This window comes from Neolamprologus brichardi, chromosome 20 (genome assembly GCF_056152115.1).
Source record: "Neolamprologus brichardi isolate AB-2024 chromosome 20, ASM5615211v1, whole genome shotgun sequence".
Classification (NCBI taxonomy): Eukaryota; Metazoa; Chordata; class Actinopteri; order Cichliformes; family Cichlidae; genus Neolamprologus; species Neolamprologus brichardi.
In genome coordinates this window covers 3542123-3559375 of record NC_142123.1, presented here as the reverse complement: position 1 = coordinate 3559375, position 17253 = coordinate 3542123, and the positions used below count along the sequence as shown (strand labels likewise).

Genomic DNA, 17253 nt, shown 5'->3' with positions numbered 1-17253 from the left:
TAAATTAAATTATTATTAAATTAAATAATTAAATTATTTTTAAATAATTATTTAAATAATTATTTAAATAATTAAATTAAATTATTATTAAATTAAATAATTAAATTATTTTTAAATAATTAAATTATTTTTAAATAATTATTTAAAAATAATTTAAATAATTATTTAAATGAATGTTTTCTACGATGTATTTTTGTTATTTAATTTTGGCACTCTTGCCACTCCAATATCAATACCAATTGAGGGTCATCGCTCCACAGCCGCAGCTAATATAATTATGCTTTTAAATCATGCTGCATAAATAAATAAAAGCATATTTGAAACGTTTTGCTAAAAGACAACTTTTTTATATATATAAGTTAAAAAAAAAAACCCAAAAATAAATAAAATCTTTGTTTACCTGAAAGCAAATTCTAACCCGTGTGCTTTTATTTGAGGTATAGACTTCTACTTCCGGGTCACGTTCCTTCCATTTTTATTCTTTTTTCCATTCTTCTAAGCAAAAAACAAATACCCCCAAAACACAAATTGGTCTTTTTTGATAATTTTGATTTCTTGTTTTCGGTTTGTCGTTACTGACGACAAAGACAAAAGCCGGCGCTGAATTTTCCTTCTCGCTTTAAAACGAAAAAAAAAACAAAAAACTCTCTCTTTTTCTTTTTTTTCTCCCTTTTTCCATTTTTGGCTCTCAGGAAACAAAAAGCGAGCTGCGCGAACGTGACATCGGACCAGACCGCTTTTATTCTGAAACTAACTTCTCCACAGGTATTCTGATTAATGTTTTGTCGGGTTTGGGAAAAAGCTTTTATGCCTTTACAGTTTAGCGAGGCTTTATTTGAAGAGCTTTTCTGTTATATAGATGCTTTTGAGAAAACTGATGAGAAATGAATGATGTGCGTATTTTCTATTTATTTATTTTTAGTTTTTTTTGTTTTTTTTTTAAAGCAAAAACTAAAGTCATCAAAAATCAAGTAGTTTAATAAGCATCAGGTGCAACTAAGCATAACGTGAGATGGCATGAGATCTGTGACCATGCTGTCTCACTGTGCAGAAAAGCTGTTTGGAGAATTTGCAAGCATGGGCTACTTCTTGTGTTTGCGTGTGTTTCATGTCCACACTTGTATTGGACCAGTCAGAAACTCTGATTTTATTCCTAAACAGTTTCATCCCTGAGGCATTTACTCATGGGGTTGGGTCTATTGTCTATTGACGACCCACATGTTTCCCTCAACGTGGCATGTTGAATAGAAGCAGCAAAGCACCCCCACGACGGATAACCTCCACCTCCATGCATGTTTTCTTTTGGGGGATTCTGTGTTTGGTGGGGGTCGAGACCCCCCACGTCCTCCAAACACTCAAAAGTGTACTGAGTCATAAAGTCAGATAGCTGGCAGTGGTTTTCTTCCTGCTGCAGAGTCATAAACACAGACCTTCCCTAAGGTGAGAGAGGCCTGAGGGGCCCCTTGATGGTCACTTAAAGGAAGTTGTTATCTTGCTTTTGGGGGAACTTTGGTAACTTTGCCTGCTGTTTGTAGACAATGGGTTAGTCTGTCTCAAATATTCAGATTTTTAGGTCATTTTCTGCTCACACACCTATGATTTGTCTTAAAATGATTTTTTTTCTCATAAATTTGAACCTTTATAATATTTCCTTTTAAGGTTTAGCTTTGTATACATTTCAGGACTCCTTTTGTTTTTGCACAATTAAATCTGAGGTAATGTTTGAACATGAATCCTGATTCACTTTTATTATACAAATCAGTTAAAATTTCAGGCTTTCATCTTAAATGATTTTTGAGATATTTATGTTTAAACATTGAGTGATATATGTATTCAAACTTTGGACCATAACGTTTTAGGCTCATCAGAGATGGGCGAGCAGGAGGCCCATGATGATCTTAGATGGAGGGGCCCTAATGCCTCTTACTGTGGACATGTGGAGGGACTCAGTGCCTTACAAATGTCTTTGTAACCTTTCATAGACTGATTATTTTAAATAAAAATTCCCCCAGTCACCCAGAGATCCCTGTCTGTTTACTGAACAGGGCTGTTACCAGTCAGGCCTGGGTGTGTCTTCCAGCTTAGCTAGTCAAATTAAAACAGGTTGGTAGTATTTTGGATTGAGCAATTAAGTAGGTGTCTGGGTACTTTTTTATTTTATGTAGTCAAACCGTTTCCTGCCACGTGCAATGTTTTTCTCTGTCTTGCTGTTTATTGCAGGTGATCCCTGCACCCGATTATATTTAGTCGAGCTGTGTGAGTGAGCGGTGGGAGGGGGCAGGATCAGGAACAGTAGTCTATAAAACCAGTGGATTTACTCGGGCTCCCATGAGAAGACAGTGAAGGAAGAGCACTCTGTACTTTTCTCCCCCCCTCTCATCAAAGCCACCTGTCTGCCCGGTCCCTCTGGAAACATGTCTAAGGACCTCCAACCAACCGTGGACCCCACGGAGATGGGGGTCGGACGATCCATCGCCGTGCTGACGTCAGGAGGAGACGCTCAGGGTAAGCAGAGGAATGAGGCTTTGCTTTATTTTGAGCATAAAATGATTCTCAGTGGAGGGTGGAAAAACGATCAGACGGCATCTTCTCCTGATGCGTCTGATCACTGAATCCCAGCAAGCTGTTGAAGCTAGTTTCTCTTTGTCTCGTGGATGCTAATAGAGTATCATTTTATGCTCTCACTGCACAGCATTTTAAATAAGATCAGAAGCCAGAGAATATAAAGGGCTAGCAACCTTTTTTCCAGTGCTGAATGACAGCTGTCAGAGGCTGACGGACTTTTGGCTGCAAGTCCCATTTGAAGTCCAGCACATGATAGGAGGATTACATCTTGGACTAACTCCACCATCAATGCCTAATGTTACACTGCTCGTAATGTCTCAGAGAAGAAGTGTGGTGGGGGTTAAAACTGATGAACTCAGATTGTTTAAAGGTTCAAGTTCAAGGTGTTATTATCATTGCTTTTATTCAAGTATAATAATGTGGACTACTTGAGGATCACAGTGAATATGAAACACTAAATACTAACTTTTCTCTTTCTCTCTATTTTTTGTTTTGTTTCTCCTGTGAATCCTTCTGGAGCTTTATCCGCCTCTTCTTCCCCTTGTGTGTTCCTTTATTTTACATATTTGGAGCTAATCTTAGTGGCAGTGACCTTTTTCTGGTATGGACAAGAGAAACACCCCCAACCACAGCTGCTGTCTATTGAAACAAGAGCTGCAACATGCCAGTCAGCTACAACACAAAGTCCCGCAGTGGCCTTTAGTGTGCCGAACTTCAAGGGCCAAGATTATGCACAAGATGCACTTTTCCCTTATGGCTATTTTTGGCTTGACATGTGCCTATGCGCACACGAAGTCACTTAAAGGTTAAGATAAGGCCCGACGGTGTTCGGGTGATATTTGATAGAAAGTTTGAAATGTTCAGTCATCACAGATCAGATCATTTGTGTGTTTTTAGGCATGAATGCAGCCGTGAGAGCCACAGTCAGAGTCGGCATCTACACTGGAGCCAAAGTCTACTTTGTCCACGAGGTATTTGAGCGGCGTACAGGTGACATGTCGGCATCAGAATGCAGCAATTAAATATAAGATGGAGACACATAGGAGAGAGTTTCCTGTTAAAGTCATGACAGAAGCCATCAGCTCAGGCCTGACGGTGTATGTTGTCATGTGTTGTAGGGCTACCAGGGCCTGGTGGATGGAGGAGAAAACATTTGTCTCGCTACATGGGAGAGTGTGTCTATGATGCTTCAGCTGGTGAGTGAAATACAGCTGAATGAAGACCCGTATTTATTGTACCATGGGGAAGACTATTAAAAATGCCTTTTTTAATATATATTGTAGGCTCAGTTCACCTATTTTACAAATTACATTTGAATAATTCTGCTTTATTTCTACGTTAAGGATTAATATTTAAAGAGTCACCCTTGACAAAGAAATCAACAATTAACAGGCCAAAATTCGTTCTGATCAGTTCATCTTTTGTCAGTTTTTAGGCTCCTAAGTTGAGTTTCTCATTACAATCAATGTTTATGCCGATAACAAAAGGAAGCAAATAAATACCTAAAAAAATGAAGGAGGGAGTTTGTCTCCTAATCTGCAAAACACTGCATCTACAAATTGTGGAAAAATGTTCCAGCAGCTAGAATCCTATGTCAGACAAGAGCGGGACAACTTTCCTCTCCCAGAGGTTCCCCAGCTGGTCTCCTCAGTTCCCAGATGTTTGCAGACTGTTGTTAAAGCGGGAATGCCACACAGTGGTAAACTTGATCCTGTCCCAACTTTTCTGACATGCTTTGCTGTCATCAAATTCAACATGAGCTAATATTTTTCTTAAAATATAAAAATTTCCCAGTTTAAACATCTGATATATTTTCTGTGTTCTATTGTGAATAAAATATGCATTTATGAGATTTTCTAATCAGTGGATTCTGTTTTTATTTACCTTTTTTGCAGCATCGCAACTTCTATGGAAGTGGGTTTGTGGTAACAAATGGATGCTTCTGTAAATGCTTCTGATATCACAACTGAGTGATGACATTAAACAAGTGACTCTGCCCTGTGATTTAAGGATCGTGGTAATACTGAAGTTATTTGTCTAAATACAGCAGTCTGGCAAGGAGTGACACACTGACATTTATGGAGTGACACACTGACATTTATGGAGTGACACACTGACATTTATGAAGTGTGTGTGAATGATAGCAGAGGCTGCGGCAGATTTCTAAGATATCGTCTTTACTCGTGATGCAACCTCACTCCATGGGAATCCAGGCCCTAATGAGCTGTTATAAAGCTGACCTGATGATATCTAACTGTAATGGAAAACACTGTTGGGTGTCTGTCAATGCTGCATTAATGTTCAAAGCCAGTTATAAAAGCTTCTCCTCTTCCTGTGTTAGGGTGGCACTGTCATCGGCAGCGCTCGCTGCAAGGACTTCAGAAGCAGAGACGGTCGTATGAAGGCCGCCTGCAACCTGGTGAAGCTGGGCATCACCAACCTGTGTGTAATCGGTGGAGACGGCAGTCTGACGGGAGCCAACGCGTTCAGGACCGAGTGGAGCGGGCTGCTGGTTGATCTGGTCCGAGCAGGTAAAGAGACAAACGAGGCTGCGAGAATCATAAATCTGTCAAATCTTTCAGCGTCGTCTTTTTGTGTCTGACAAAATCTGTCTGTCCTCGTCTCTCTTCCAAGATTAGCTTCTAATTCATCACAAAAAGATGGGGTAGGGGAAATAATGAAAAGCATGTGCATTCACTAGGAATATACAGTGGTGTGCTTTGTTTTGACCACTAAAAACTAAATTTGGGAACGTTTCCAAAATGCTGCATAAAGTTTAAATTTATAAGTTAAAGCCTCAGTCACACAACTCATACAAGCTCCAGTAAGGGCTAAATAACAGAATTTTTTTTTTAAACATTTATTTATTGGTTTTAACCGGTTTTACATGGTGCACCGTGAGCAAAAAAAAAAAATTAAATTAAATTAAATTAAATTAAATTAAATTAAATTAAATTTAAAAAATAATAAAAATTAAAAAACAAAAAATAATTTAAAAAAATTCTGTTATTTTTTTAGTGGTCAAATAACTGAATTTTACATTTTTTTCCACTCACTATGTGGTTAGCAAAGGGCAATAAGCATTTCACCCTAGCAACCAGTAGATATCAAGGGGTTGACAACCAGTCTCTAGGCCTGTGTGTCTGAGGCTGCAAGAAAGAAAGATAAGAATAAACTTTATTGTTCCACTTGGAAATTTGTCTTGGACAAACGGCGCTAAACATAGCTTCATTCGCCTAATGAAAACCATGAAAATTAAAAATGGGGATAAAAACAAACCAATGTTTGTATCATCAGATTATGTTTTATGTCTGCAGGTAAGATCACTGAGGAAGAAGCTAATAAATCATCCCACCTCAATATTGTTGGCATGGTCGGCTCAATCGACAATGACTTCTGCGGCACTGACATGACCATCGGTACTGACTCGGCACTGCACCGCATCATTGAGGTGGTGGATGCCATCACCACGACTGCACAGAGGTCAGACCCCACTGTGCATTCAAAAAGTGAATCTGTAAACCAAATGAATAGTTTGCACATATGTACAGGTAGAAAACTCTAGAAAAAACATGGACGTATCGTCTTTCTTATGCCTGTCAGTTTATAGTGGATATACTGATTCTGCATATTCATTTTTTTCAAACTCCACAGCCACCAGAGGACGTTTATCCTGGAAGTGATGGGCAGACACTGTGGGTCAGTACTCTGTCTGTGTGTGTGTCATTAGACTGAGAGACTATTATATTTGCGTGATTATTTATTCTCATTCATGTTTGCAGCAAGTAGTTACAGTGCATAACATAACGAACTCTCTCCAGTTACAGTCTTCTTATTAGCTGAAAAAACATGTTCCTGTGGCTAAGTCTATGAATCAGGCTGGTTAACTGTTTGTGTTTGCACACATGCGTGCAGTTACCTGGCGCTGGTGACGGCTCTCGCCTGTGGAGCTGACTGGGTGTTCATTCCCGAGATGCCGCCAGATGATGGCTGGGAGAACCACTTGTGCAGGAGGCTGTCAGACGTAAGTGTTTCTTCATTTGAAGATACCCACATCCTCTCTTTGCATGCATATTTGTACTTTTATCTCTGTTATTATTTCTTTTTTTTACTTTAGCAAAGAGCCCGTGGATCTCGACTAAATGTGATCATTGTGGCCGAGGGCGCCATGTGCAAGGATGGCAAACCGATTACATCTGACCAGATCAAAAAGGTAAGCTGTATGGTTCTTACTATTGTGCGAGTATGATTGTAAGCTATGCTGACAGTGTACTGAACAAAGAGCTGGATTTGTTTGTGTCCAGTTGGTAACTGACAGACTCGGCTTTGATACCCGCACCACTGTTCTTGGACACGTGCAGAGAGGAGGAACACCCTCTGCCTTCGACAGAATCCTGGTGAGTGTCCCAGTAAAACGCAGAGTAGAATCCACACAGTACACAGCTCTACTTCTGCCTCTACTGAGGCTCCTGACTCCTGAGGAGTGTACTATGAAGTAAGAATGAATGGAGTAGTAAACCATAGTGAGCTAAAAGTCTGAGTTTCCTTTAAAAAAGTAGCTTTTAAATGGCTAAATCGCCATGGTAACTTACCTTGAACACGTAACCTGGTCTGGAGAAGGTTTAAAATCCGCTGGAAATGCAACATTTTTAATACATTTCTTTTATTTACAGCATATAAAGCAGGATATAGAGTCTCTGCTAGGAGAACATGTTTTATATGTACAAGCTGTACAGAGGGTGCAGTCTGCAATAAAAGAAACTTGAATTATTTTACTCCTCTGTGCATTAAATCACCACATTAACAGTTTTCTGCAACATTAATTTCCTGTCTTATTTGTAACAGCGTGTTTACATTTTACTGTAATATTTTATCTTTTTATCTTTATAGATTTGTAGTCACCATTTCATTATCATCATCTGATAACATCTGTGTGGAGTAGGTGACGCTCATAGGGATCATTTTATACAGAAGAAGAGTCATATAATCCGTGAAACACCTGTTTTTATTAGATGAGCATGAACGAAGCCTGAACTGGGTCAAGAAAGCTAACGGAAAGAAAGCCTAGCTGTGTTGAACTTGCGTCGTAGTACACCCTCTGGTGAACTGGCTCTGTTGGTTTCCTCTAGGGCAGCAGGATGGGAGTGGAGGCGGTGATGGCATTGCTGGAGGCCACCCCGGACACTCCCGCCTGTGTGGTCACCCTGTCGGGGAATCAAGCCGTCAGATTGCCGCTCATGGAGTGCGTGCAAGTGGTACGTCAGAGTATTTTCACCCAAGGAAAAAGATGATTAGTGCATTGCTTTGTCTGTTCTGAAGGATATCCACTAACACTACAATGACTTTACGCTTTACAGACAAAAGAAGTGAGTGCTGCCATGGCTCAGGGCAGATTTGACGATGCCATCAATCTCAGAGGAAAGTACGTGTTTCACAGAGATCGACTAACTTTGCATAACTATGGAGCCTGAATTGTGCAGCTTCAGGCTCTGCCAGTGTCATCTGCTCTGTGGGCTGAACAAATTAGACATTAGATGGCACATGCAATCAATTAAAAAACATTTTAAAGTAAAACTTGCAATACCATTTAAATATTAAGTAATGCCTAATAACACAAAGGAAAAATCATTAAAATACTGACTATAATAATTTTATATTGTTTATTCTGACTAAACACTGTAAAAGTCTAACAGCTGAGCCGTATTTTTAACCCTCCTTTATGATGTGTAGGAGTTTTGAAAACAACTGGAATACGTACAAGATGCTGGCTCACATCAATCCTCCAGATACTAAGGTGAGCGACCTTCACCTTCTAAACCAGACTCCTCCTGACTCCCTGTTGTTACTGAATCATATTAAAGGACCTTCAGCTGTCTCATTGTGTCCATCTGTCGCTGGCAGAGTAACATCAATGTGGCCATTATGAATATCGGCGCCCCCTGTGCTGGTATGAACGCTGCCGTGCGTGCAGCGGTGAGGATGGGCATCATCCAGGGTCACTCCATGCTGGCAGTCCATGAAGGTTTCGACGGTCTGGCTCAAGGACAGGTAATAATTTTTTTGGTAATCTGTTATCCTTTTAAACCAGAGAACCAGTGTCACACATGCAAGAATCTTCTTCCTACTTCGGTTACGAAGACTAGAACTGTGTTTTGTTCCCTGTCAGATCAAAAAATGTGAGCATAACACATCCATCAAACAGCGACGACAACTGTTATGTTATCGCACGTGGTGGTCACAATGGCAAGATATTAAGTATGAATGGCGACAAACATGCAAGACATAAAAAGGCTAACAAAGCACTGAAAACACATGTTAGAAGAATCTGTACTTTAATGAGCACCAAACTGGGAGGTGGTTCCACAGAAGAAGGATGAAAACTAAGGGCTCTGCCTCCACTTCTACTTTTAAATACTCCAAGAATAACAAATAAGCCCCCAGTCTGAGAAGAAAGTGCTCTTGTAGGATAATTATGGGGCCTGATTATATATGTGAGGAGAAGGATTTTAAAAAATATCCCTACATTGTTGTTAACTGCTGTTATTAACAACCGGTGTTGGTCAAGTTACTTGAAAAAAGTAATCAGTAACTAATTACTGATTACTTCCCCAGAAAAGTAATCCCATTACTTTATGATTACTTATTTTCCAAAGTAATTAATTACTTAGTTACTTAGTTACTTTTTAAAAACACGATTTACAACCTGAATAGGTGATAAAGCGATAGATCTTTCAGCCCAATTCTACTTTTTCTGCATAATCATCATACAAAATGTAATCAAATGGAAAAGTCTCTTTTTAAAACTTGTTTTATTAGTTTTAATCTTTTAACTTTATGCATCAAGTAAAAATTAAATTATATGCAACATTCTCTGACTTGAAGAATTAGTTTAATATTTAAACCTATTTTCTGCACATTCCAGCACATAAAATAAAATATGTTGTGTGTTTACACTCAGTCTTTCAAATAGATGCAAGTAAAACACAGCAGAAAATAAATAAAGTCAAAGACTAGCGGTCCTGTTGCTCTATTTTCACCTGTAAAGCAGGAGTGGTATAGGCGGAGGTTTATCCTGGTGCAGGTGTGCCGCAGCGGTCAATGGAAGAATCCGCGAGTTTCTCTGTGAATTTCCCATTACGTCGTTGCGCACTCGGTGCTTGTTTAGGGGTTTTTTTCGCTGTAAAAATAAGTTTTCTTTCCACGCACAACGGACACTAATGTTTTTGTCACTTTTTATGGAATCAAACTCAAAGTAAGGTCAGTACTTCCACGCTTTAAACGCCGTACTCGATATATGATCCATTGTTGATCTGCACACAGCTGTCGTCACCAACGTCGCACTCGCTTACGTCACTGTCATGAGACATTCTCGCAAAAAAATCACGGTTTTAGTAACGCAGCGTTCCTACAGGAAAGTAACGGTAATCTAATTACCGTTTTTGCGATAGTAATCCCTTACTTTACGCGTTACTTTAAAAAGTAATCAGATTACAGTAACGCGTTACAGCCCATCTCTGTTAACAACCGGTGTCCTTGCTTGTAGCATCAGAGAGAGAGAGAAGTTGCTGTGGTGAAGTTGTTGACTGGACTCAGTAATCAGTGTGTGTGTGTGCACGTGTGTGGCATTAGTTGGTTCAGTTGTTGTTCAGTTGATTAGCTCGGAATTTATATTGGGAGCAATATAAAAGCCCCTGTACCCATGAAATTGGAGCTATTCCCCTTTTTGCATCTATGTGTCATGTAAAGAAAAAAATAAAAAACGAGCCTTTCAAAATAAAAGACCTCTGCTTCTCTTCTGTTTTTATTGGGTGGGGTCAAATGCAGATACTTGAATTATTTGAAAGCATGTAAGTCATTGCTTTCATGTGTGAGTACTGTACTTTGTCTTCCAATAGTTATAAGTGTTTTACTTTTATTATATAATCTCAGTTAGATCTTCCTGTTCACTACAGATCGAGCCCATTATCTGGACTTCTGTGAGTGGCTGGACTGGAAAAGGAGGTTCAATGTTGGGCACCAAGAGGTAAAAATATGCATTTTTATTTATTTCTTTGATTTTTTTATTTGGAAAATAAACATGTATCCTGTATTTTTTCGTGGCTTCCCGAAGAACTCTTCCAGGCAAAAGGTTGGAGGAGATCAGCCAGAACATCGCCAAATTCAACATCCACGCTTTGGTGATCATTGGCGGCTTTGAGGTAAGAAGTGGCTTTGTTTCTCTTCTGCTCATTCAAAGTGAGCAGAAGTTCCTGAAACTAGAAGCACAGAAAAAAATGAATCTGCATCTCCTCTTGTGCTGCAGGCGTATGTTGGAGGCCTCGAGCTGGTGCAGGCTAGGGAGAAATATGAGGAAATGTGCATTCCCATTGTGGTTATCCCTGCCACCGTATCCAACAACGTCCCTGGCTCTGACTTTAGCATCGGCGCCGACACTGCCCTGAACACCATCACCTCCGTTAGTGGCTGAACAGCAAATATATACGCACATGCACAAACATAAATTAAAAAGGAAGCAGTTTATCTTTTACTTTCTGGTTTGTTTCTCTGCAGACCTGTGACAGGATCAAGCAGTCTGCAGCAGGCACCAAGCGCCGCGTGTTTATCGTTGAGACTATGGGTGGATACTGTGGCTACTTAGCCACCATGGCAGGTCTGGCTGCTGGGGCTGATGCCGCTTACATCTTTGAGGAAAAATTCGACATTAAAGATCTGGAGGTGAGCTGAAAGTCGGTGAAGAAGAGGGCATGGCCATCAAGTTTTGAGTGTTTGTGGCTCCAAAAGAAAGCCAGAGTTCATTGCTTGAAGTGACTGTCTTAAGAGGGCAGTTTCTTCCTGAGGACAGAAACATAATGAATTCGTTGTGTTGGACTCTTTTGGTTTCAGTTTTCTGTCTTTAAAGTTTATGGAGTCTGAAAAGTAATTAGGTGAACTTTTGCTCACAGACGAACGTCCAGCACATGGTGGAGAAGATGAAGACAACAGTGAAGAGAGGTCTGATTCTCAGGTAGGTTTTGTTCTGGCAGGGAAAAGAAATGAAGTGCAACAGGAAGAAGGTAAATACCTGGTATAAAACCAGTAATCTGGTTACCTGCTACTGAGTAAATCTTCGGAATATCCAGTTGTTGTAACTAGGGATGCAACGATACCAATTTTTTCAAACCGATATGATACCGATACTTGGATCTGAGTACTTGCCGATACAGAGTACAAAAAACGATACTTCTACCACACACACACACACACACACAAATGCAATTAATTGGAAGACAGGTTTTATTATATTCCCTACCGATAAAAAATAAAATCTTAATAAAAATGACCACAAAAAAATTTCAAGTGAAAAATAAGCACTTCTGTTAAATTATTGCAGAGTCTCCACATTGTAATTTTACAAAATATCACTGAACTATTGGCACTGTCTCGAGCTTTCAGAATAATAAATAAACACTTCTGTTTGGAATAAAATAAATACAAATTAGGTTTGCGAATAAATTAAACTTTTAAATTATTGCAGAGTGTCCATATTGTAAACAAACAAACAAAATAATTATTATAAAATAAAATAATAATTGGCCCCCTAGTGGCCGATCTAAAAAACTACAACAGAAATGACAAGCCACCCTCTGATTAATGAAATAAGTTAGTATCGGTTAACTTTTACGAGTATGAGTACACACACATTTTACAGTATTGGCCCCGATACCAGTATCGGTATCGGTGCATCCCTAGTTGTAACCCTCTAGTCATTGTGAATTACTGATTTAGCAGAGCATCAATCACAAATTCACAGTATGAGCTTCCATTTTCTGTAGTACAAACACCAAAAACTCAGGATATTCAAAACAACAAGAACCCAGGAGACAAGTTCTTTTATACAACAGGCCATTTTAACTGAAAGCATTTTCACATGTCAAAATAGGAAAGTCACGGTTAAAATAATAAAACTAGTAAAAGCTGAATTTCATATATCTGCTCTAGTTTGATTGGCTCATGGTCACAGTTGAATTCAAATGAGCCATTATTGCACCTTTACAATGTCTGCTGTGAACAGGACCCATAATTCATGCTCTGAAACCAGATAAAAGTCCATTTATTTTCAGGCAACAGCAGAATAATTTACTGTTCATTGTTCAAAAGGAATGAAAGCTGCAATTCCAACTACACGACTGATTTCATCTTCAACCTGTACTCAGAGGAGGGAAAAGGCGTCTTTGACTGCCGTAAGAATGTCCTCGGACACATGCAGCAGGTGTGTTCATGAGGGGAAATGTCCGAACGCAATAATTGGTTTGCTCCTCATTTTTCTGTGATTTATTCTAACTGCGTGTCCTCTACCAACTGCAGGGCGGCACTCCTACACCCTTCGACAGAAACTTCGGCACAAAGATGGGTGCCAAGGCAGTTCTGTGGCTTACTGACAAACTGAAGGAGTGCTATAGGCATGGTATGTGCACTTAAAGCCAAACTCTGTGTTATATATGATGAAATATGCCGTTGTTTAAAGTTTTGAAGTAAAGTTTCTTGAATCTTATATATTTATATGTAGAGTTAATTTCATGTTGTAAAGTCATAGCAAAGAAAAAGTACACATATCAAAATTTAATAAAACTAATCTAGCCCTCAGCAGGCCTTAAAATTAGGTTAATAAAACATACGATAAACAGCAACTCATGACCTGTTACATCATCTTGGGATTTATTTGACAAATGTGTGAAAAAGAAGGTAAATAGCAGCCAGTTGCTGCCAATCTTGCACTTGATTAATTGATCATCTTTAAGTGTGAGCACTATAAAAGGAGAGCTTTTGGCAGTTTTCTGCTCTGCAGCATTCAATAGTGTGTTAACATGACGCCAAGGAGGAAAGACATCAGCAGAGCTGTTAGAGGAGCAACTGCTGCTGCCCATCAGTCAGATAAAGCCATATAAGTCCATCATTCTACAGTGAGAAGGATTGCTCTCCAGTGGAGATCATTCAGAAAAGCTCCCAGTATTTCCATGAGTGGATGTCCCAGCAAATTCACCCCAAGGTCAGACCATGCAATCCTCAGAGAAACTGCAAAAAACTCAAGTGCTACATTTCAGACTCTATAGACCTCAGTTAGCACGTTAAATGATGACTTGGATTTGCAAAATTGCTTCTAAACAAACCACAAAACTCCTAGAACAATGTCCTTTTGAAAGACATGACCAAAGAGGGAGATATTTGGCCATAATACCTAGAGGTGGGAATCACCATACATCCCACGATACGATATTATCACAATACTTAACGCACGATACGATATTATTGCAATTTTTTAAAATATTTTGCGATATTCAGATTCTGTACATAAAGGTAAACTTTATCAATATTCATTTTATCTAATATCAAAGTCTCACACTCAGTCTTTCTCTCATTTCAGTTTTATTGTTGACAAACTGAACGGTTTGTATTACAGTCTAGTCCAACTTAACTGAACGCAACCATCTGGTACAATTATAGCTATTCTGAACTATGCAGTTTATGAAAACTATGCAGCCCCTTCAGCAACTGAAGAATTTGAAAGTAAATTAAAACAAAATATAATTTTACATTAAATAAAAAAGTTTTAAACTTAATTAAAATAAAAGTTAAACACATTTGGACAGTGAAGGAATGTCAGGATTCTTGCTCAGAAAAAGGATCAACATGCTCTGAAGTCAGAGCACAAAAATCTTTTTTGTAACAAAATATCGATTTCTGCTGTCCCTGTATCGATACATTATTAGCAAACAAAATATCACGATACTACACAGTATCGATTTTTTTCCCCCCACCCCTAATAATACCCAGTACTGTGTTTGGTCAGAAGAGACACTTCATGTCAGCGGTCAAGCACGGTGGTGATTTCAGCTTGTTTTGCAGCCGCAGGATCAGGGCACCTCTCTATTGAAGTATTCTACAGTTAAATGTGAGGCCATCTGTGTGACAGCTAAAGCTGGGCTGAAACTAGCTCGCACAACAGGACAATGATCTCAGTCACACCAGCTAATCTACAACACAATAGCTGGAAAAGAAAAGAATCAAGGCAGTGCAATAGTCTAGTCAAGGTCCAGAGCTTCCATAAATATGTGGACATTAAAAAGACTGATACAGTGATACATAAAACTACTGCACAACGGGGTGAGCTTTAGTTCTTCAAACAATGCTTCTGCTTTTTAATTTAGTTTTGGTTAAATAAACAATGAAACTGTGAAATTGTTCACAGAAACTGAAAAGGGTGCCGTTTTTAAAGCTGCAGAAGACCAGATGATTGTTTTTATTTTCAATGCTCTAATATGTAAAAGCTTCCAAGTGGCCGAACCAAACATCGACAACAATCGTGTAGCAGATCCACATCATGTTTTGTCATTCTAAATGTAAATTTTTCATACATAATCATGTTATGAATATTCCTTTCAGTAAATCATGTGCAATGTGAATCATGAATTAGTTAATCAGTTTGTCTTTGGGGCTTTTAGGTCGTATCTTTGCTAACACAGCAGACTCTGCTTGCGTGCTGGGAATGAGAAAAAGGGCCCTCACCTTCCAACCTCTCGCTGAATTGAAGGAAGACACAGATTTTGAGTATGATATATATTTTCGAGCTCACGTGTTGTAAGAATATAAGTACAATAAGAAGCATCTGAGTGAATGATCCCTCCCATCTGTTGCAGGCGCCGCATCCCTAAGACACAGTGGTGGCTGAAAATCAGGCCCATCATGAAGATCTTGGCTAAATATGACATCAAACTGGACACCTCTGAACACGCCGACATGGAGCATGTGATCAAGAAGAGTAGCTTTCTTGAGAAGTAGACGCCATCTGCTCCTTGTTAGCAAGCAGTTGGACAGGGGAATTTTGTTCTTTTCCATAAACAAACTCATGTTTTCTTGTTTACCCATCTGTCTGCCTCAGTAAAAGAGCTGCTATCGTTCCTGTCCTGATTGTTTGCTTCCTCTTTGTAGCCCTCATCCTGAAAAGCTTTTCCTGAATACACAGTGCAGAAGAAAACAAGCCATTAAAGATGACTGATAATCCCCCCAAAACACTGTGTTGTTGGTGATTAATGCCAATTAATGTGATCTGTCCAGAGAAACTAGCAGACTAATTTTTAATTTACACTCTATTGTGGAAATGGTGTCTGATCAAAACCCATACAGCGAACACAGTGATTAAAAGTTTACATATTTAGCAACTGTGTGACCTGATGATCATCTAGACGTCATTTAGAAGTGTTTTTGTTTTGTTTTTCCTTGTAGCCACAGTAAATTGTACCCGTTACACCTATACATATGAATTTTAGCTCACTGGAAGCGCTGATATAATTACACCTAATGCATCTGAATTAGTAAGCCTCAATCACAAATCTTTAGAAAACTTCCTTTACTCCAAGAGGTTCTTGCCCCTGAAAATTTTGAACCTCAATTGAAAACCATAGATGTCTGGTAAAAGCAGCCAGCTATAATAACGTGATCCATCGGTACACATTCAGCCTCCTTTTCTTTATCCTGATTTTGAACAATACTTGAGCTGGGTGCAGCTAAAGATGGACTCATTGCGATCTGTTTTGCTGCTCCTAAATATCCTCTGCACACGTTCAAACACAGATATATTATTCTCTGAATAAGCTCTGTTTGTATGGGTTTGTCATAAAATAAATGTATGTGGAAAAAGCCATCACAAAAAGAGATTACCTATGTTTAACGAAGAACTGTGACTACAACTGAAGCAGCCTTTGTTTTGTTTCATTTGTTTTTAATACATTTTGGTAAATTTTCTGGTAACAAATGTTATAACATGTTAATAAAAGCTTTGTTTACTGACTTATTCTTTTGACGCACTTATTAATTTATGGTTTTGCTGAAATTCCCATATTGCTGTGATGATACGTAGACTTGAAAAGAACAAATGAGTGATTTATAGAACCCTGGCCTACTCGCTCGCCACTTTTTTAAGTACACACGTTTAACTGCTTTTTAACATAAATAGCTAATCAGCCAAAGAAGTTTAACCTCCTAAGACTTGAGCTCTTCCATGGCATGCATTTTTAATATTTCTTTGATATTTGGGCATATTGGGACCTCATGAATGTAAAAACAAAGAATTGCCAGATCTTTTTTTTTAACCTGATTTTTATTTCTGACAAAAATTAGATCCACATATGAGAACATTCGTTTTAAATTTTGATAGAACAGTGGCAGTAGAATGTCCTCCTAAGTGGATATCAGGCACTTGTAGAGAAATATTAGTGTCTTTAGGTCTAGAAACCCCAAAATGTGATGTTCACATATGTGGACGCCAGGTTCTAGGAGGTTAAATATGATGTGGTTGTTTGTGTGGGGCTGTGTCCATGTCTATGGTTTCCAGATAATGGTCTGAAAAAGAGAAAATATAAGTGAGCAGCAGTTCTCTGTGTGAAACTGCTTTGTTGATGCCAGAGGTCAGAGGAGAATGGCCGCTTTGAGCTGATAGGAAGGCAACAGTCACTCAAATAACTATAAGTTAAAACCCAAATATGTGAAAGAGCATCTCTGAATGTATAACATGTCAAAACTTGAAGCAGATGGAGGCCACACCGAGTGCCACTCCTGTCAGCTAAGAACAGGAAACTGAGGCTAATTTGATCAAATGCAAGATTGTAAGAATCCTGCTTGGTCTGATGAGTCAGAGCATTGATCCATTCTGCT

The 17253-nt window shown here is 38.9% G+C and overlaps 1 protein-coding gene across 1 annotated transcript; it reads left to right on the top strand.

Moving 5' to 3' along the window:
* The first annotated feature begins 508 nt into the window (after nucleotides 1-508).
* On the top strand, nucleotides 509-16393 carry LOC102779716 (ATP-dependent 6-phosphofructokinase, muscle type-like). Its single transcript, XM_087833414.1, has 23 exons — nucleotides 509-765; nucleotides 2221-2505; nucleotides 3463-3536; nucleotides 3684-3761; nucleotides 4907-5096; nucleotides 5883-6048; nucleotides 6220-6264; nucleotides 6481-6589; nucleotides 6683-6778; nucleotides 6870-6962; nucleotides 7695-7820; nucleotides 7923-7987; nucleotides 8296-8359; nucleotides 8467-8613; nucleotides 10518-10588; nucleotides 10676-10763; nucleotides 10868-11020; nucleotides 11116-11280; nucleotides 11508-11569; nucleotides 12703-12814; nucleotides 12910-13009; nucleotides 15045-15150; nucleotides 15240-16393. The coding sequence occupies exons 2-23, from the start codon at nucleotides 2415-2417 to the stop codon at nucleotides 15379-15381; spliced, it is 2343 nt and encodes a 780-aa protein (XP_087689540.1). The 5' UTR covers nucleotides 509-765; nucleotides 2221-2414; the 3' UTR covers nucleotides 15382-16393.
* Nucleotides 16394-17253: the final 860 nt, after the last annotated feature.

Excerpts from the sequence above, each read along its gene's own strand:
- LOC102779716 (XM_087833414.1), top strand. The coding sequence starts at position 2,415 with ATGTCTAAGGACCTCCAACCAACCGTGGACCCCACGGAGATGGGGGTC. Across the intron at positions 6,265-6,480 it reads GTGATGGGCAGACACTGTGG|TTACCTGGCGCTGGTGACGG; the intron begins GTCAGTACTCTG and ends ACATGCGTGCAG. Across the intron at positions 11,570-12,702 it reads AAGAGAGGTCTGATTCTCAG|GAATGAAAGCTGCAATTCCA; the intron begins GTAGGTTTTGTT and ends ATTGTTCAAAAG.